The sequence below is a fragment of the Sinocyclocheilus grahami genome, unplaced genomic scaffold, assembly GCF_001515645.1.
Source record: "Sinocyclocheilus grahami isolate Dianchi unplaced genomic scaffold, SAMN03320097.WGS_v1.1 scaffold23.1, whole genome shotgun sequence".
NCBI lineage: Eukaryota > Metazoa > Chordata > Actinopteri > Cypriniformes > Cyprinidae > Sinocyclocheilus > Sinocyclocheilus grahami.
This window is the reverse complement of record NW_015505202.1, coordinates 681,129-703,329: the sequence shown is the minus strand read 5'-3', so window position 1 is coordinate 703,329 and position 22,201 is coordinate 681,129. Positions and strand designations below refer to the sequence as shown.

Here is a 22,201-nt window from a genome sequence, read left to right as displayed (position 1 = left end):
GTGCTTCTCAATATCCCTCCTCGTTCCCTCGCTCCTCCGTCCTCCATCCTATGACCCGGCCATCTTGTAGGACATCTCAATTCTTTAATTGCACCACGAGGATCGAGGAATGAGGAGGCTTCCTGAGGAGCTATGAGCGAGGATACACATGTGTATCCTTTGCGGAAGTGTTTTTCATCGAAAAACGGCTCGTTCTAACACACCCCCACATATCTACGTCATGATGTGATTGCATAACGCCGCCCAAATGTTCACACAAAGAAAGAAGGCGTAACTTTTATTCTCGCTGTAGTATTGTTGTTGCCGCCGCCATGTCGTGAAGGCGCTGTGTGTTTCGTTGTGAAAGCGAAACTACTTTGTTTGGCCTTTCAAAAGAGGACGATATCCGCTTCGTCATGCCTAGAGCTGATCCGTGCTGGTCGCTGAGGAAATACATAAACTTCGCGCTGTGGATCGCCGGATCGGCTTTCACCGTGGACGAAGCAGAGTCCAGCTTGGGGTCGTCACATGTGGTTGCCGCAAACCAGCCAGCCGCTCCTTCCTTGAATCCGCCGGCTGCGCTGTTCTCAAGCCCGCCGGCCGTCACTCACTCTAGCCCGCCGTGTGTTTCGTTGTGAAAGCGAAACTACTTTGTTTGGCCTTCCAAAAGAGGACACGACTAGAAATCAGTTGTTAAGTTGTATTTACAGCACTGTTCCAGAACAGTTCAACCCAAATATTCAGATGTGTGCAGCGCATTTTATGGAGGACTGTTTCCTGATCCTGGGAGAGTAGACTACAATGCCGGCTGTTCTGACTCACAGACTGTAAGTACGTTTTCATTTAAAGGATTTGCCACTTTAAGTAGTGTAGAGTAGCAGTGTAGAGTAGCGCTTGTTGTTTGTCATTTCTCCTATCACAAGTGCAGACATGGTTTTAGGCACGATGCAACGCAACACGTAAAAGGACAGTATAAGTCATTATAATCCGTAGTTATGTCCCCACTGGATGCAACAAATGCCTCATTTATAATGGGTTTTAAAGTGGCCGGACAGGGCATCACAGTATGGTAAGGGGCGTAACATTTCCGTCACACGCTTGAGGTATTCGGCCAATCACAAAGCACTGGATAGCTGGCCAATCACAGCACACCTCGCTTTTCAGACCGATGAGCTTTGTAAATATCGACGTGTTTCAGAAAGGCGGGGCATAGAGGAGAAACAATAATGTACAGTATGTGGAAAATTAGTTTTTTGAACTTTAAACCGCATAAACACATTTCATTACACCAAACAAAATAATGTTCTTTTTAGCAACATCATATGACCCCTTTAACGGACCGCTCGCATCCTGTCACTGTAAACTGGCCTGTCAATCATCTTCTCAAAGTTTATATCCTCCACATTTAATTTAACTTCCTACCATATTTGAGAGAAATGAAGTAGCATGTTGATCTGCCAGCCATGGGTCTTCATTCAGAGAACTCATATTTTTTGCATAATGATGCATTTAAAAGTTAATGGCCAAACGGATGTTTATAAAAGTTCACATTTTTGTTGTAGATGAAATATAACATATAATATGAAATAAACATGTTTAACAGGTTAAATGTTGATTATTAGTAACTCAAACCCCTTTATCTAAACCTCTCTACTTAACCGTCGGTCGCGCACAGGAACGCAAATTGGGACGCAGGGTCGGATTCCTCGACAGGTTCATTCAGGCAGCTGGCATATGATTAAACCTCTGCAGTCACATGGAGTAGAGCACCCTGCCACTGCCAGCCAGAGATTAAACCCGTAAAAATAGAACCCTATGACTGAACCTGTACAAGTCATGTGATCTGTGAGTAGCACCTGCTGCCAGCCAGCGCAAATTTGAACCGCATGCCCAGGATTACGTCACGTTCAAATCCGTAATCGGCTCAGCCTGTTTACACGATTCATTAGAGAAATGTTTTAATTTGTTCTACTGAACTTGGGATATTTCTCACCGTTCATTCAGGCAGCTGGCATATGATTAAACCTCTGCAGTCACATGATGGAGTAGAGCACCCTGCCACTGCCAGCCAGAGATTAAACCCGTAAAAATAGAACCCTATGACTGAACCTGTACAAGTCATGTGATCTGTGAGTAGCACCTGCTGCCAGCCAGCGCAAATTTGAACTGCATGCCCAGGATTACGTCACGTTCAAATCCGTAATCGGCTCAGCCCGTTTACACGATTCATTAGAGAAATGTTTTAATTTGTTCTACTGAACTTGGGATATTTCTCACTGAGCAGTGAGTGACAAAAGAGTTAGCAGGACAGCTGGCAAATTCATACGATGTGCACAATTCATATCATTGTTTATTACTCGTGATACTTACATTGCTAATTAAAACTATATTATTCCCAAATTATTTATTAATCCTGATACATGTATACCTGTGATAGTATAGTATCAAGCAATCAAAAGGTCTTCGTCACACACAATTTAAGTATATTATGAAACCGAACACTTTTTTATTTTTAAGTAGCTCAGGGTTGTATCACCACCACCATCCACTATTTATCCCTGCTGAACATTCTGTAATACCCTGCTAGGGAACATTGGGATATTTCTCACCGAGCAGTGAGTGACAAAAGAGTTAGCAGGACAGCTGGCAAATTCATACGATGTGCACAATTCATATCATTGTTTATTACTCGTGATACTTACATTGCTAATTAAAACTATATTATTCCCAAATTATTTATTAATCCTGATACATGTATACCTGTGATAGTATAGTATCAAGCAATCAAAAGGTCTTCGTCACACACAATTTAAGTATATTATGAAACCGAACACTTTTTATTTTTAAGTAGCTCAGGGTTGTATCACCACCACCATCCACTATTTATCCCTGCTGAACATTCTGTAATACCCTGCTAGGGAACACGCCATGCTTGAAGTGAAGGTGATGCAAGGACGGATTAGTGTGCTGATTTACGACTAGCTTGATATCTGCTAAGAGGTCACACACAAGCCGCCTTTTCCAACATACTGGATTACACTAGAAAAGAGCCATTAGCCTTGCAGCCATTATAAACCTTCAGTTTCATTCATGCCTCAAATGTTATCAGGTCACCTGCAACCTATGGACCAAAGCACAAGCGTTAAGACATTTTTCCCTTCAATATCTTTCATGGGATTCCTCTATTGGCTTTAAGCTCAACTTGTTTCGCACATATTTGACTCTTCAGTCTGCGAGGACTTGAGTAAGGAATATCTAAATCACCACAATTGTAAAAATGCAGATGCACAAATTCATACAAATTTTGAGATGAGATTTAAGTATACAGAAACAAAACAAATCTTAAGTCTTGCAGGAATAGATTACATTGAGGGGCACAAGTGTCCCCTCAGCTGTCTTTGGCTCAGACTCGAGCACAACTCTGGAAGGCCAACAGGGTATGAGGTTGCATCTTAAGAAAATAAATGCTGCCTGACACTCAGGAACATGCTTAAAGGCATGCGAGAAGTCTAGCATCTGAATAAACACTTAGACACTTCCAAGTGACAACTCTCTGCGGTGCAGTTTGAAGGTGAAATAATGATTTGATCAGACTTTAACTGAAACTGACTTTTCGTCCTCTTGCATTATCAGCACTTTTTTCCTGTTTAACACAAGTCTGTATTGTATAAAGTGCTATATAAATAAAGGTGACTTGATTTGTTTTAATACCATGTAAAAACACGCACCTACTATCCTGACTGCCTTAGGAAAAATCACACCAATTTCTGACAAACCAAGACTCTCAAAGCTGCAAAAAAAGGCTCCATGCCTGTGAATCATTCTGCTAGTTCAGTTTGCTGGCATTTTTAAAGGGTGGGGACGGAGTGTTAGAATTTAGGAACAGGGCGGAAGCCATCCAAATGGCAGAATCACAAGATATAAAAGGTAGAAACAAACAAAAAAAAACAAAGAAACACCACAGGAAGTTATGGTGTAGGTTCATTCAGTGGGTCTTTATTGATGCATTGACTAAAAACAGACCAGCTGGAAAACAGGTAGATTTTGGTACCTGGCATTCTTTCTTTCTGGGAATGACAGTGAGGTGAGGGGAACAAAAAGAAAAAAGATAAACGGGGGCAAAAGAAAACTGCAAAAACAATTTCCCCAGTTCAACTAGTACAGACGTACTAGTTGGTCCCTATAAATAAGGCGGAATTTGAGAGTCCTTCCAAATGTCCAAGATATGTTACAGTAAAACATCTCACATTGAATGGTGGCCAGGAAACACTTAAATGACCTTCTTCAGCTCATCATACAAGACCAGCACAAAGGCACCACCCATGCCTCTGAGAACATTGGACCAGGCTCCCTTGAAGAAAGCCTTGCCGCCCTCATCACGCGAGATCTTCTTCCAGCAGTCAATTGTGCCACTGTACATGATATCGGCTGCAACAAAAGAAAAGTGATCAATCCACTGCTTTAACTTGTCAACTTGTATTGGAAACATCTTAAAAGCGGTAACTGACCTCCTTTGCGTCCAGACTGCATCATCATACGACGACGGACTGTATCGAAGGGGTAGGATGCAAGACCAGCAACAGCAGTCACAGACTGAGCGATCATCCAGCTGACAACAATGTGGGTGTTTTTGGGATCTGGCAGCATACCTAAAGACAAAAGAGCAAATGTAGTGAATGCAGCAATGGCACACATTGACGATGATACCTCAAACGCAATGTGGACTCACCCTTGGCTGTGTCATAGATGCCGAAGTAGGCGGCTCTGTAAATGATGATACCCTGCACGGACACATTGAAGCCCTGGTACAGACCTTTGATGCCATCAGACTTGGAGATCTTTACCAAGCAGTTACCCAAGCCGCTGAACTCTCTTTCTGCTCCAGCCTTGCCGACATCAGCGGCCAGACGTGTTCTTGCGAAGTCGAGGGGGTAGACGAAGCAGAGGGATGTGGCACCAGCAGCACCACCTGAGGCCAGGTTACCAGCGAAGTACCTCCAGAACTGAGTGTGCTTGTCTACGCCATCGAGGAAGATCTTCTTGTACTTGTCCTTAAAAGCAAAGTTGAGGGCCTGGGTGGGGAAGTATCTGATGACGTTTGCCAAGTTTCCTCTCCAGAACGACAGGAAGCCCTGCTCCTTGGGAATACGCACCACGCAGTCGATAATGCCCTTGTACTGCATATCCGCTGTAATCTGTTTGCTAGCATGTTGCACCTGTAAACACAGAAGAAAATCTATGAATGCACACAATGAAAGGCAATGCAATGGAAAACAGTGATTGAAATAGACTAGTTGAAGTCTCCAAGATTACACATTTCCCAAACTGAATTTAGTGTTAAATAGTTTAAAACCATTTTCCTCTTTATAGAACAAAACCAAAGAGGATCCACGAACACCACGTGATTATGCGAAACGAAAAAGCCGGCAAAATAAGCGATATCTTCCGGTAGGTGGTTTCCGTAAAATTGTCCGCAAAAACAAATTGTAAAAGGGTGTGAAAACTAGAAGTATGCAACATTAAATCAATGTTAGTATATGATACGTCCATAAAACATCGCGTCCTATTAAACAATAGCTGTGGGACTTCGACGTTCTAGGACGCGAGCCTTAGCTTGCAAGCTAGCAATAAAGGCCTCCCCTTCTCGCGACCTTGGCGAGATCAGTAAGGATGCCGGTTTACCGTGTTTCAACGAAGTGTTTTAAAAGAAATAAAAATACGTCTTTCCAAATCCCTACAAAAGCAAAAAAAAAAAAAAAACAACATCCAGCTCGGTTAACTTCCAGTCGTTTGGTCACTCACTGGTCAGTGGTTGAGGCATTTCTAAAGTTCTCTCGAGGAGGGTTGGGAAAGGTTACGGAGCACTCAAGGCCTAGTCGATCTATTAACATTATTTGACGACCAGCTTGATTTTAAACGGCTCAAAGTCTACTTTACTCAGAAATATCAAGATTCTCGTTTAGTAAAGAGGTTCACCGTTTCGTTAGAAGCTCTCCGTTCAATGATCAATTGAACAGGAAACGTTAATTGAAAAAAAAAAATCGCAGATTAAAATCTGAAAATGCTTTGAACCATAAAATCTTCTAGGATTACACTGTGCTGGTTGTATTCACATTTTAGTCCATTATGCGATATATAACTGCGTACCTGAAGCAGCAGCTTGACTCTCTCGATGGGGGCTACGGCGGTTTTAGAGATAGCAGCGGCAATACCACCGGCCAAGAAGTCCTTGGCGAAGGAGATAGCGGTCTCATTCATTGTCGGATGTTCTTGGAGAGGTGTCGCTTGAAGAGGTCTAGCCCGCTCTGCCACAGGACTAGCGTGGAATGCCGGCTGATTCGAAATGGCCGAATGAAAAGTTGAGAAGAGATTTTAAAAAGGTTCGTCTCGCGAGAGATAACGTACCCAAGGCTTCTAAGATTCGATTGGACTGTCGACTAAACGTCACAGATTCCAGGAGGCGGGGCCCTTTTATGATGACCGAGATGAATGGCTCAAAGTTAGAAAGGTAACCTTAAGCCTTCTCAAGGTGGAAAGCGTAAATGACAACAGGAAGTTTTTAAAACTTAGAAAAATGTTTCCATGAAGTCAGTAATTCATGATAATAATTTTTAAAACAGAACAAAAACATACTTTTTTGCACTGTTTGTGATGCACACTGACAATTCAGTACAGCAAGAGGATCAGCATTGTCCAGTTTTTCGTTTCAGCTGTCAAACCAAGAAGCAGTTCTCCAAGGTGACATAGCATGCATGTTTGTCACTAGCTTGATCGCTGACTGTCTTTAGTTAATGATCTCCAAGGGCATGTGTGTAAGAGAAAAAGGGCCAACATGTCAGTACAAAGTCCTTCACATGACTTTTGACTGAGGCAAAGCAAGTGATTTGGGAACATGTGACTACACAAGGCAATAAAAAAAAATCAATACTGCCTGCATCACTACCATCTCTACAAATGCAATTCAATTTTGTTTGTATTATATAACAATGAACGGATAATAAGATATGATGAATAACACAATAAGTTGACAATAAGGACTAAGATACGTTTATTGCTTATACTTCTTAATTTTTTACAATGTGCTTAAAGATGTAATCTTTAACAAATATAGTTCTTTTCACAGCTAAATCGAAGATGGTGACTGAGTTACCACGTATCCAGATCAGCAGGATGTATATATATATCTCTCATTACATTTCAATGCAGATTCAAAATCGCAAAAATTGCACCACAATATGACCTAAGTTGCATGTGGTTTATAAATAACAGAAGACCTTTTTAAAAGGCCCAAGAGTTAAAATTCAGTAAAAGATTTAATACTTTGTTTAAAAAAAGGCATTTCTCTATACTGCTGAAATGATGTTCAACATATTTCCTGAGAAGTGATTAAAACAAAGGTTTTACATTTCCGCAGTTCTTAAAAATACTCTTTCAGTGGAGTGTAAAGCTAAAAGCAATAAATGTCATAATGTTGAAATGAAAGGGCACCTTTAATACCGCCGCTTAGGTGCACAACTTTCATTTAAGGGTGAGTCTGATGTGTTTGAGGTACTGTAGAATGTACGTAATGGACTTGCTTTAAGTATGCATATGCAATCCTTAAAATGCCTATTGGAATTTAAATACACTAAGAGGTACATCTGTGAATAATGCATTGTGCCTTCCAGCAGTACAAACACCTAATACTCATTATCATTATCTATATAAACACTTCTCAGAGTTTTGTTTATTACTGATAACTCCTGTTGGATTAGTTACCAGCGGTTTCCTATGGATGAACTCTGTGATTTTCTGTTTCTCAGGTAGCGCTTAAACTCCTGTAGTTCATATGGGCCCAGGCTCTGGTCCACGCCCGGTTTAAGCTTGTAGCTTAGTGGAGAAATTATGTAGCCATTCCGGTAAAGGCAGACTTGCTTAGACATCTCAAAGCAACTGAAAAGCAAGCCGAAATATGGGACAATCTGTAATGTCAAAATAAAAAATAATATTAGTAACAAGGAAGTTGAAATGAAATTATTTATATAAGGTGTTTCCATAAATACCAATTAAAAATATTTAAGCATGCTATTTCATGCAGAGGCAGCTCAAGAAACTCAATTTGTTGTATTAATTAAATATAGTGCAAGGAACAGACTGTTGTTGAAGAAATATGTTACAATACAACCCTGTGAGTTTTTTTTATGAAACGTTGTAGGACCATTTACACAGAAAACATACAGTGCTTGGATTATTTTTTATCTCTGTCATCGCATAAACAAATAAAACAAACGTCACCTTCACCATGTTGGCTGTAAGGCCACTCCAAAGAGCCATGACGCTCTTGTTCTTGATGACCTGTCTGAAGCAGTCTATCATTCCATTAAAATGGACATCAACTCCTCCACAATGGGGCAAAAGAAGACTCTGGGCCTAGAGTAAAGATTGGAGCAATATTGCTGATTATTAAGATTCAAGTGCGTACTTGCATAGGATTCCATAAGAGAATACTGACACTGTTCTTTATAAACAGGAATAAGTTGCATCAAATCAATGCATAGTGTAGATGACTAAATAAGACATGGTTTTTATTCAATTCATGTGCATTTGTTTTCCAGTAACAACTGACTGCCCTGTTCACTGTGTCTATAGAGACTTTGTTTAGCATCAAACTGAAAGTCTCAGAACATTTAGCAGCTTTGGAAGGTTTATTCCTGACATTGCAATTTAACTTATAAAAGCAGAAAAAGAAGAACTTTTTGTTTCTAGTTTAGCAAAACAATGCATAAAGGAACCAGATCAGATACACCATTATGTGTATTGTATGTGAGAGGTCAACTATCTTTAGACAATTTATCTTTGGCATAGACAGACGCTGGACACTATGTACATTCTCAGCTGCTGCAGGGCCTTGTGTCCTTCAGAATGGTGTCCTGCATTGTTCTGTATGACCTGTTGCAAAGACTATTCAGAACTCAAAGTTTCTTTCAAACATTTTAATGTTTCATCCTTAGCATAAATGAACAAAGGGGCCACAGCCAAGTTAAAAAGGTATGAATTTTTTTACAAATTTAGGGAGGCTCTAACTCTGTGACACTGGTATTATTACTGGCACTACAGCAGTATGTCTCAAAGATTCTCACCTGCATCTTCTTTTTAACAGTTTCAAAGGGGAAGGAGAGAGTCTGAGCGACTCCTGCTGCAAGACAGCCATTGATGAAGTTCTGCAAAGACGTGAAGCGAACATGACGCTCCTGCCACATCTTATCCAAATTGACATACACCGCATAGCAGCCAACAGAGAAGGGAACGGCCCCTATTCCACAGTAATCCAAACATTAAGTTCCATTCACTTTTCAAGCAGAATTGTGAGAGATCCAGAATTTAAGTAATATTATTAATTAAAAGGTTTTAGCTTGGTTTTGATGTTATTAAATGCAGGTTTACCTTAATTTGAAGGTTCTGAGGCGTAAACAGGCTCTACTAATAATACATACCTAACACTGTGAGTGAAAAGCCTCTGTAGAGAGCCTGAAGTCCTTCATTTCTGTAGATGATGGAGAGAGAATGCAGCAACCCTCTGTACGTTGGTTCTTGGCAATTCTGAGCAATAAGTCTGGTTTCAACCACCTCCAGTGGATATGTTGCTAGAGCGGCAGATATGCCTGCCAGCCCGCCAGCTACTATGGCTCTCCATTGCGAGATATCACCCTGTTCATCAATGTGAAGGTGGACAATACTGCCAAAAATAGAATGAAATTAATAGTTGTGATATTGCAATATAGCAGAATATCATTACCACAGAACTTTTAGAGTATAAAGCATTTTCGACAAGTTTAGAGTACCAGTCATATCTACCAGATACATCTGATATTTAAAACCTAATTATCTACAAGCTACAATTTAGTTAAATGCTTTAACTTAATAAACTTATAACATATAAACTGTAATGTGTTAATATGCAGGAATTTACTCTATTGCAATTTCACAGGTATTTTACCCACATTTTGAATTGTGCATTACGTTGTGTCTTAAGGTTGAAGGAAATGTACATAAGCTTAACGGAAAAGGACATCAGTTTGTCTATTATTTATTTATTTACCAACCAAAAAGGTTATCAGCATATTAGAATCAGCGTATGAGAATGATTTCTGAAGGATCATGTGACAGTAAAGTCTGGAGTAATAGCTGCAGAAAATTCAGCATTGCCATCACAGAAATAAATGACATTTTAAAATATATTAAAATAGTAAACTGCTCATTTACATTTGATCCATGTTTTACAATATTACTGTTTACTGTATTTTATACACATGTTCTTTTCATAGGAACAAAACAGGTCGGAATACGCCCTCTTTTTCCTGGAATACTGGAACACTATGTACGGGTCTTTTTCCGGTGTCTCCGTTAACCCCTGCAGCACGTGAAAATACCGAAAATACTCGTGACCAGTGTACAAGTACTTCTAAAAAGCCCCCTCTGATGGGCGTTGCTAAATTCATTTTATGAATGCACAGAATTAAGGCCACGCCCACTGCAGCTTCAGGATGGCCCCACATCATCGTGCCGGTTTTCTGAGCTACATGATTGGTCAGGAAATGAAGGCGTGATGTGTTACGTCACGTTGAACTCATGTAAACCCCCGCTATACAAGTAACACACGCTAAGCTAATATGAAAGCAAAAAGGGAAATTGAAATGATAATTTCTTTAAACGATCTATCGTAAATGTAGCTTCTTAAGCATACTTAAATGCGTCCTCACTTGCTAGTATATAACTGATTTACAATTCAATTATATTTACTCTTCAACTTTCAAAGGCTATCAAGCGAATACGTCAACTTCCGGTTGTCTTTGTTTACCATCAAAGCTGATCGAAAAGTTTATCATATCTTAGTCATCAATACGTGCATCAGACGTAAATGCTAATCATCAACTATTCATTATTTAATAGTAAAAATGTCTAATACTTACTTTTTGTAAGTTGCTAAATGTATGGCACTGTAGGGGAACAACCGTAGACAGGAAACCATATTACCCTTCCAAAAAGCTCGAAGTCCCTCATTCTGACAGATAAAAACAAAGTTCAGGTATTTTTTATTTATTTTATTTTTATTTTATTATTTTTATTTTGTAGTGTGGCAATAGAAAAGTAACAGTAAATGACCAGCCGATGGCAGTCTTGGCCAAAAAAATGAATTCAAGTTATGTTTGTTGAATCTTTAATTGTTCAATTGAAGTTGACCAATTGCAAAATTACGAATAATGAATCAGCTATCTAATACATAAAAAATTACAATAGTCTGTACAATAATAGTCCACGGTAGTCTTTGGGTCAGTGTTCTTCTCAAGTCTTCTCGAGTATAATGGTCACATTATACTTATAACATGTATTTAGAATTAGGCAAAATGAACTCACTTCATTCTTTATATAGAATATTTGCCAGAAACAACTATTTAACATACATACACCTAAGTTCAAAACTTTGGGGTCACTAAGATTTATTTATTTAAAGAATGTAATACTTTTATTGAGTAAAGTGCATTAAATTCAAAAGCAACAATAAAGACATTTATAACATTATAAAATATTGCAGTTTCAAATAAATGCTCTAATATTGAACTTTATTCATCACATAATTCGGAAAGACATAACTCACAGTTTTCACAAAATATTAAGCAGCACAACGGTTTTCAACATTAATAATAATAAGAATTGTTTCTTGAGCAGGTAATCAGCATATTAGAATAATTTCTGAATAATCATGTGACGCTGAGGACTGGAGTAATGGCTGCTGAAAATTTAGCTTTACAAAAAGAAATTGCATTTAAAAAAAAAATATATATATATTTTCAATTGTAATAATATTTCACAATATTACTGTTTACAATATTACTGGTTTTACTGTATTTCTGATCAAATAAATTTAGCCTAAGACAGTTCTTTAAAAACATAGAAAACTAAACTTGAACAGCATGCAGTTTAACTGTTGATTTCAGTATAAAAATACATGCATTTCTTTCCGGTTGTCTTTGTTTACCATCAAAGCTGATCGAAAAGTTTATCATATCTTAGTCATCAATACGTGCATCAGACATAAATGCTAATCATCAACTATTCATTATTTAATAGTAAAAATGTCTAATACTTACTTTTTGTAAGTTGCTAAATGTATGGCACTGTAGGGGAACAACCGTAGACAGGAAACCATATTACCCTTCCAAAAAGCTCGAAGTCCCTCATTCTGACAGATAAAAACAAAGCTGTGCATGAAGCCGCGTTTACAGTGAAATGTTCCTATTTGACTCAAAATCTTCACGACTTCCAGAGGAGACGTTACAGTTTTGCTAAAAACCCCGGCAAACCCGACGCACACTAGACTTTGAGAACTTGTCAGACGGTCGTCCTTTTTGACTGTGGCCATACTTCATAAGAAAACCGATTTTCTTCTCCAGCCGTTAAAGGAGAAATAAGAAACGTATGAAAATGAACACACTAACGGTTCTGTTTATCACACAGTCCTCCAGCGGCGAGTCACATCGGTGGATCGTTTGGTGAAGGCGGGGGGTGTGGTTAGTGCAAGCGCAAGGTTGGTTGCATGCAAAATCAAGCCATAATAGCTGTCAACAAGCTATAGATGGAAAGAAATCCCACAAACTATCTCGTGGTTTTTCAAGAGAGCCACAAACTAATTTGAATGTGTTTTCTTTGTTCGCTTTAGGGGCCAATACAAATCTGATGTAACACCACACCATGTCAACACACTCCTCTTAGCCTTTGACAGTGTGCACTGTGTGTGAAACCATAGACTGTATAAAAACAGGTGAAAACAGCTAAATGTATTAAATGAAGATATGTTTTTCTAACAGGATGTACAGGAGAGATGAATGTAGGCCTGTTATTCCAGCAGAAAAAAAATGGGTAACATCAGAACTCAGTCTCCTAATTAGTCAGGATAGAATTATGAGCATAATCATTTTTTACATCATATTTGGTGTTTTGTTCTTCTCACGATACCTTGTACACACAATGTATAAGCTATCTATTATCTGTTCGCTATTGATATCTGAATAATGTGTAATAGTATAAAATATACTATTTTATAGTATAAAATAGATCAATGAATATTCATTATGAACAGTATATTCTAAATCAGGGCAAATAGAAATTTATTTTTTAAAGAACCGTTCGATCCCTCTTCCTTCCAAATAACAGGTTCAGGTATTTTTTATTTATTTTATTTTTATTTTATTATTTTTATTTTGTAGTGTGGCAATAGAAAAGTAACAGTAAATGACCAGCCGATGGCAGTCTTGGCCAAAAAAATGAATTCAAGTTATGTTTGTTGAATCTTTAATTGTTCAATTGAAGTTGACCAATTGCAAAATTACGAATAATGAATCAGCTATCTAATACATAAAAAATTACAATAGTCTGTACAATAATAGTCCACGGTAGTCTTTGGGTCAGTGTTCTTCTCAAGTCTTCTCAAGTATAATGGTCACATTATACTTATAACATGTATTTAGAATTAGGCAAAATGAACTCACTTCATTCTTTATATAGAATATTTGCCAGAAACAACTATTTAACATACATACACCTAAGTTCAAAACTTTGGGGTCACTAAGATTTATTTATTTATTTATTTAAAGAATGTAATACTTTTATTGAGTAAAGTGCATTAAATTCAAAAGCAACAATAAAGACATTTATAACATTATAAAATATTGCTGTTTCAAATAAATGCTCTAATATTGAACTTTATTCATCACATAATTCGGAAAGACATAACTCACAGTTTTCACAAAATATTAAGCAGCACAACGGTTTTCAACATTAATAATAATAAGAATTGTTTCTTGAGCAGGTAATCAGCATATTAGAATAATTTCTGAATAATCATGTGACGCTGAGGACTGGAGTAATGGCTGCTGAAAATTTAGCTTTACAAAAAGAAATTGCATTTAAAAAAAAAATATATATATATTTTCAATTGTAATAATATTTCACAATATTACTGTTTACAATATTACTGGTTTTACTGTATTTCTGATCAAATAAATTTAGCCTAAGACAGTTCTTTAAAAACATAGAAAACTAAACTTGAACAGCATGCAGTTTAACTGTTGATTTCAGTATAAAAATACATGCATTTCTTTGTATGCATATACAAGTATTACTTTTCATAACTGTATATTTTGCTTTACTTAAGACGTTGACAAATATATACTTTCTATATTTTCAACAAACAGACAAAATATGCTGGTCAGACAGCCAGCAGATGGCAGTCTTTACTCAAAACCACAGAATGTATAAAAAATGAGATATGCTGTTAACCTCTGCTATGATGAAATGATGTATGTAAAGTACTATTAATATTACCAAAGGAAAGCACATGTGGGATATATTTTTATTCAGATTGTTTAGTTTAATAATATGTTGTAATTATTTCAATGCATTCATAACCTCACATAGTTATTAGCAGAGCAATTCACGCATAAAAGTAGAAGCATTGTTTTACTACTTAAGGGTTATTGCATTTAATGTTGAATTTGCCAACTGCATCTGTATCAGTTCAGTGGGGAATTCGCCTTGTTCATGAATCTTATGGCTTCATTTGATCACTTGGAGTAAGTATTCAGTAAAAAAACATGTAAAAGGGGGTGAGGTTTTATCTTCAAAGCAGATACTGATTTTGTGGGTGTTCTCTTTGTGTCAGTATCTTCTAATCCACCAAACTGTGAGTTACATAAACAACTACTCCATGCCAGTCATACCTTCAAACCCTTCACGACAACAAACACAATAAAGGATGCCACATTGTGGCATGTTGTATGAAAATGAGCACACGAGTCCCCCTAATTTCCCAGCAGGGTCTTGTAGTTCCTTTCCTGTTAGGGCTAGTGTTTGTTTTCAGCCTGTATCCCCCTGCCATGTGCGCCTCCCTTCCCTGCTGAGTCGACAACCTCAGCTGCCTGTGAAGATCCCACCTCCTGTCTGTAGCTGGGCCACTTGGCTTTTTCACAAAGGCTACTGGAATAACAGTGCCCCGAGAAGGAAATGACAGTCTGTTCAAAAGAGCCACAGCATTGCGCTGGGGGGGGGGTCATGTATGGCTTAGAGCAGTGCGAGAGATGTTTTATCATTGCATAATGATGGATTATTCAACATTTGACAGTCATACCACTCAAATTAACCCAGGTTTAAGTTAAGCATATATGTCATATTGCAGCATAAATGGTGAAACAGTAAACAGCCTCCTCTGGGAGTTACTATATTTACACATTCAATAGTCACAGTCACGTTGACTGTCATTGTGATCTGACCGCAGTGAGAATGAGTGAATTTTCAGCCCTCAGAAGCAGTAAAAGTCCCGGAACTTCCTTTGTATGTGACAAGAAGGACTCCTTTGATCTTTCAGTCATATGTATGCGGCTCCAATTACAAGATAATGGAGTGATACTTATGAAAGATCAGGTGTGAAGTGTGCGCATGTGCTGGATCTTATCCATTAGTGGACGAGCCACTTGACAAGACGGCACAAATATCTTCTCGGGCCCCTTTAATGTGTCTCTCAATCATGTTCTCACCTTTGTTTATTCACTGTTAGCCATCCTCACCCGCCTCCTCTGTGATCTGCATCTACTATAGTGGATAGGGCACTGACTTCCTCTTGAATTCACACAGTGCCCTTCCTGACTCCCGCACTGACTTTGTGTCCTGGACTTATTAACCCGGGAACTTCCAGAGCTCCTTTGTCTTGCCCTTCTCTATACTTTAGGGGGCTGCGAGCGGAGAGGACAGCTATTGTCATTCACTGTATGCCATGCGCAAGTCTGCCCTTGATCCCTGGCTTTGAAATAGAGTGCTGGAGGACGAGAGACTGACTCATGCAATAGTTTCTGAACTAGCCTTTCTTTGTAACCCTCTTTAGTCTATATTATTATAAAAAGTTTCTGGTCACAAATAACACTTAAATGTTTTTGCAATAGAATATGTTTATTTAAATAATGTAAAGCCAATGTAAACTATTTGGAGGTCCTCCACAATCCTGGGCCTGCAGGATATAATGTGTTGTGAATGTAAAGTGTCAAAAGAGGGCGCTCTTTGTTAGTCAGTGCTACACTGGAGACAGGCCTCCTCTTGCAAACTGGTGCCAGGCCAGAGACAAGAGCAATAAAGTTCTCACCTCATTATCAAGAACACAGCCACATCACAGCCCACTGCCAGGTGGGAAGGGGGAAAGATAGGGGGATGTGTAGATAATCTGGAAGAAAAGGCTGATCTGACACTCTTCACCTGGTTCACCTGGCATATGGCAGATAGTTGACTAATCCACTCCACAGAAAGGGAATATTTTTATAAAGAGAATATTTTTTCGTAATATATTTTGTAGTGATTAAGTATAATAAACACTATAAACACTATAATACTAATAAACACTATAATAAACACAAACAATGAAAAATAATAATGCTTTATTCTAAATAAATTCACCATTTACTATCATGTATATATATATATATATATATATATAGAAAGTACTAGAAAATATCATATATTTTAATAAAATAACTAAAGTAATATATATTTATTAATATATTTAAATAAAATAACTATTCAAATACTTTATTTGTTTACCTACAAGTCATATGACTTATCCGAAATTAGAGAACTGTGAACATGTAAATGTGTTGTTAAGTTATTGAAATACTAACTTTAAATTTGAGGTGGAAATCAAAGGAGTTTGGCTGAGAAAAAAGTTTAGGAATTCCTGATACAGGCAATTTAGGTCAGTGTTAATATTTCCTCATGAAGAATAATTACGAGCACTGAGAAGCTTTCATGAGAGCCATTTAGTTATAGAGGCTTGCAAGTGCTAGATGGACCGGGGCTCCTAGCAGCTGGTGTCCTCCTATCTTCACATGTACAACCAATAAATCAATATCAAATCTAGCAGGAAGCCAGATGGCCTCGCTCCAGACCCTCGACATAGTGGGTCACAGGCCTCTCAAAGCCAGCATGGCTACTGTAAGCCAGACCAACAGAGAGGAGCCTTTGAAGGCTTAGACATTCAACAAGGAGCCTATGAATGACTAAAGGGGACAAATAAGCTGTTACGACTCGGGTCAGATCAGTGTTTGTGTTTCTCTGAACATCAAAGGTCCAAGACTGTTTGATATGCAGCCCCCACACCTTGATCCAGAGCCGGGACAGGTAATGGGGTGGAGTAGTCCATTGAGTAACAAGGAGAGGGGGCTTGTAGAGTCCTCCTCTTAGGTGTTGCTGTAGGGCACTCGACTCAGACAAAGAATCTTTTAGGGCCTTTGACTCCCTACAGAGCAGTCGGCCCCATGAAACCATGAGCATCTTCTGCTCACGGCTGCAGCCTGTGCCAGGACCTGGTTATATGGGCCTCTCTGTGGTCTTAATGGGACTTATGCAGTGTCCGGTACTGATACAGATAAATAATAAAACAACCAAGTTTTTTTATTATATATATATATATATATTTTTTTTTTGTATCACATGGTAATACTGTGATACTTTGTAATATACCCTGGTGCTCAAATTCATGTACCATGGTACTTCCAAAACCAGCATGTACCATAGTACTCTATACTCTGTATTATTTTCCATTTTGCCATTCAAAAGTTTAGGGTCAGTAAGATATTTTAAAAAAGGAGAAGAAGAAATTAATACTCTTATTTAGTACGCATGCATTAAATTGATCAAATCACAGCAAAGGTTTTTATAATATTACAAAAGATTTAGATTTCAAATAAATGACATTCTTTTGAATATTCTATTCATTAAAAAAAAAAAAAAATGCGTCGCAGTTTCCACAAAAATATTAAAGAGCACAGCTGTTTTAAACATTGATGATAACAAAAAATGTTTCTTGAGCAGCAAATCAGCATATTACAATTCTTTCTGAAGGATCATGTGACACTGAAGACTGGCGTAATGGATGCTGAAAATTTATCAGGAATTTTACATTGTAATAATATTTTACTATTTCTGTATTTTTGGCCAAATAAATTCAGCCTTTATAAGCCTTTGTAACATTAAAAAAATCTTACTCAACTTGTTAATAGTGTACCTATTAACTACACCCATCTAACACCTTCATATTAAACATAATATAATGTCTTTAATAAATGGTTAACGTTATTGGCTTTTCTTGGCTACATCTGAATACTTTTAGTCAAAGGCTACTTTAGTCATAATTAAAACAACAGTACATAATATAGGCTTGTAAAACCATTGTAAGAAACCATTTTTCCAAAAACACACAGCAGTATGTGCCAGGGGTTAACACAGACAATGTAGCAATTTTAAAAAGTAAGACCCAAAAAAAACAAGTTAAACAGTAGTTTGATTGAATGGCTGTTCACAGAGGAGTGTGAAATGCCAGCTCTATGGTGAGGTGTGACTAGGGTGAAGGGGGCAGCTCTGGCCTTTGTGTAACTCACAGGCTGAATGTGCGGTGACTATTGTTCAGGCACGACCGCCTGGTCTCTCAGTCTCTCTCCTCCACAGCTTTGTCCTGAGCTGCATGACCACTTCCTTAACCCAGGTCAGGGCAAGGTCGTGACTTTGGTAACTTACCCCTAGACCGTCTGCGCTGTCTGGACATCCATAAATGCATAAATGTTCAGTCAGGCTGACTTTGAAATACACTTGAGGACCTACCGGGGAATAAAAGTAGGAAAAAAGGAAAAAAAGAAACAATCATAAATGTATGAGTTCTATTCAGCTGAAATTCTAATGGTAGAAAAATTATACAAGATTGGATGAAAATCAGCTAAGGAGAAAGATCACAAGAAAAGTCATCAGATTTATAGGCATAATAAATAATAAGTTACATGAATCACTTCACAGAGTGACTGAGAGTTTACATAACATGCTCAGATTTACTATGTTGAATTAACCCCCCTTAACCCTAATGGGCTCTTCTATGTAACTGTGAAGATACAGGTCAGTCTGGTCTCTTTCTCTTGTTCCAAGGCCTTATTGGACTGTGAAGAATGAAACCCATTCTCTGTTGATAAGAAGAGGAAAGGCCAAAGTGCTTAAAGGCATGGTATACACTGTTTTAGTACTTTGATGGAGGCCGAGTGAAGAAGGAGGGGAGGTATATCGGCTGATAAAGATCACCATGGGTCTTTGATCTTTAAGAAACTGATAAGATGTTACCAAGTGGCATGCTGAGTGGACAAGCAGGCCCACATGACAGGTACAAACAAGTACACACAGCCCCAGAGTGATGTCTGCAAGGAGAGCCAGATAGCTACAGGAGGAATGGCAGATGGGCAGTTAGCCATTTCGCTTTGGAGTGAAGTGGAGTGAAAATTTAACACAGTACACTTGCCTCACTGAGCAAAGTACTTTAGATTTATATTAGATATGTTATGGATGAGTAGAGAGCATTATTTATACCTTAAAACATTGGAGATCATGTTTCCATTTACCTAATGGAAATAATCTAACTTCCCTTTTAGCAAAATCAACTTTGCCAGAACTTAAGGGCAAAGTGAGAACATGCTTCACCAAAACAGCACACTGAATCAAATACATCATATATTTTAAATACATTTGCCCAATTTGATGGCTGAAGATTGTTAAAGTGACACTTGAATGTCAAACTAAAGCATAGCGGGGGTGGGCTGCGTCTGTGTGCTCCCTAGCACTGATTTAGGGCCTGCATGTGGATGCCAGACAGAGCCTGAAGTCTGGGGGTGCATGCTGCAGCCTGTAACAGATGCCTGGCTGTCTGGCCAGGGGAGGAGGGGGGTCTGTGTTGATTAAGATTTGGGGAACTGCCTGTGGAGTTAATGTGCTTTGATTGGTCCTCCTAGCAACAGAGCTGTAATATTCACTGCACCTGCACCAGGTCAGTAAGTGTGCATGTTAAGAGAAGGATGCAGGATGTTATAGTGGATATCTGTGAGTACACATGTATATAATTATGTATATTGTCTTGCACACGTTATATAGTGACAGGAAAGAGAGGTCATACATGTAAATTACATCAGTGATGAATAATCAAGCAACGACTTTACTCTTTTGATGACAATGCACTCTTTCATTCCACACACTTAAAGATTACAAGCAAAACATGCTTTGTATTAATAAAAAAAAGGTTAAAAATAAAATAAAATTAGTTATGGACTGGTCATCAGTTGAGGACAAGCGATTTGTAAAATAAAATAAAATGAAATGAAATGGACTGGTCATCCATTCAGGAAAATGAATGAATGTATGAATAATGAAATGAAATGAAATAGAATAGAATAGAATAAAATAAAAATCTGTGATGGACTGACCATTCCTCCAGGACAAGTGGATTGGAAGATGAATGGATGGATGAATCAGATCAAATCTTTGGTGGACTAACCACCATGACAAGAGATTTAGAAAATGTTTAGATAAAATAAAATATTTATATTAAGATTTCAGTCTTAAGTATTAAGTCTAATTCCTGTTCATGGCCCAGCGACAATTAAAAGAATTAAGACGTAAGAGCCTTCATTATCAGTTCCCTCCTACAGACATCAAAAGACACATACAGAGAGAGTGCAGCTGCCCTGGCGGTGTGACTTTCTTCTCTCACACTGCCGTTTGTGTTGAGGATGTTTACCGATCCCAGGAAAGACAAACAGGTTCATTCTTATTTGTGGGAGTTGTGCTCAAACAGAGGAGCCAATAGGACTGATTCAGCAAAAGGGTCAGTCTGTTACTCATTGTTGCCATTGTTGTTTTTCGTTTCCTTTCACGTTAGCTGTGTCTTCATACACACAGACGTTCCCGTCAACAGCCAGGGTCACAGTTGGAATGTTTTAGAAGAATACAGTGCATTTCTGTTGTATTCACATTTGATGTATTGTTTTGTACCAATCAGATTCAACTATGGTTATAAATGCCAATCAGTTTATAGATAAAATAAAGACTGTACATTGAAGGATTTAAAAAAATATTATTGCTTCTGCAAGTTACATAACTTACCACATCCACGATTACAAGCTTTCACTGTCAGTCATCCATCGTGAGTGTAAACATGGGGACAGCTGCACAAATGTGACACTCGCACAGCTGATCGCTGCATAAGAAAACAAATTTATTTAGCTCGCTTTTGATATAAATCAATTTAACTTACGTGATGTTTGTGCATCACTCTGTGTATTGTTGGGTCACAAAGGGTTGCTGAACAACTTTACAAGCTCACACAACAACATTTAGTTACAATGACAAATATAAAAAACATTTATATGATTCACCACAAAACTAGCTTTTGTTTGTCATAATGCCTGTAGATTTGACCTTGATTCTTTTCTAAAGATTTTGTAATTTATGATGGACACTACTTAGTACAGTATTTTGAGCAATGGACAACATTTTGAAACAAAGAAATGTCTTGAACAGTGATTGGTTTGATAAGCAAGAGTCATTGTCTGTGCTGGACATACAGAGGTATAAATCAAACAGGGAACCAGCCTCAGCAGAGGTTTTATGAGGGGAGACTTCCCTTGCATCCTGCAGGGGGTAGAAGCCAACACTGTTCAAGTGTCAAAGTGCTTTTAACTAGCAGGATCACAAACAAAGAGTTATTACTTTATTGGACATCATTTAGAAAGACTTTTTTGCACTCACTCTGATTTCTAGTAGGAGAGAAGAATTAACACGTAAGAGTTATTCTCTTAAAATTATAGTTATTAAGAAAAGTTTCATTTGAATATACTCCTGCAGGGTTGCTGCTTGATGAAAACCGCTCAGCGAGTATAGCAATGGTCCTTGCAATTAATTTGTTAATCATGCACCCATAAAACAATTATACACATGAACTGTTTGAACGAGGACACTTAACAGTTGGACAAGTGCATTATACTAAAATGAATGATGCCCATACAACTGTTGTCAAACTTCAGCTATTCTCACAGCCACTAATGAATTGCTGACATTAAACATTAACACTATTGTCAAAACGTGAAGACTGCACAATATTCATAGCTATAGTCATTCAGAAGACAAATAAGATGGTCCTGCAGACTCTGAGAAAGCCACATAAATTAATCTATTGATATTTTGTGTACACGGGAGACTGGGGGTAGTTGTCACACACTCTTTTAAATTAGAATAATATTAGGACATTTCATTTTAAACTCCATTAGAATGAAAATATCAGTATCATTTTTGTTATAACAAGTTTAGTAAACAAAGTGAGCACAATAAAACTAAATAG

The 22,201-nt window shown here is 38.0% G+C and overlaps 2 protein-coding genes across 2 annotated transcripts; both read right to left on the bottom strand.

Moving 5' to 3' along the window:
* Positions 1-3,953: 3,953 nt before the first annotated feature.
* Positions 3,954-6,338, bottom strand: LOC107560428 (ADP/ATP translocase 3). Its single transcript, XM_016244614.1, has 4 exons — positions 6,127-6,338; positions 4,709-5,195; positions 4,488-4,628; positions 3,954-4,407 (listed from the first exon to the last, which is right to left on the bottom strand). The coding sequence occupies exons 1-4, from the start codon at positions 6,235-6,237 to the stop codon at positions 4,250-4,252; spliced, it is 897 nt and encodes a 298-aa protein (XP_016100100.1). The 5' UTR covers positions 6,238-6,338; the 3' UTR covers positions 3,954-4,249.
* Positions 6,339-6,734: 396 nt separating this feature from the next.
* Positions 6,735-12,547, bottom strand: LOC107560419 (solute carrier family 25 member 43). The gene is made up of 5 exons (XM_016244603.1): positions 12,108-12,547; positions 9,453-9,694; positions 9,099-9,271; positions 8,254-8,388; positions 6,735-7,940 (listed from the first exon to the last, which is right to left on the bottom strand). Exons 1-5 carry the CDS (start codon positions 12,377-12,379, stop codon positions 7,734-7,736), a joined length of 1,029 nt encoding a protein of 342 aa, XP_016100089.1. The 5' UTR covers positions 12,380-12,547; the 3' UTR covers positions 6,735-7,733.
* Between the last annotated feature and the right edge of the window lie 9,654 nt (positions 12,548-22,201).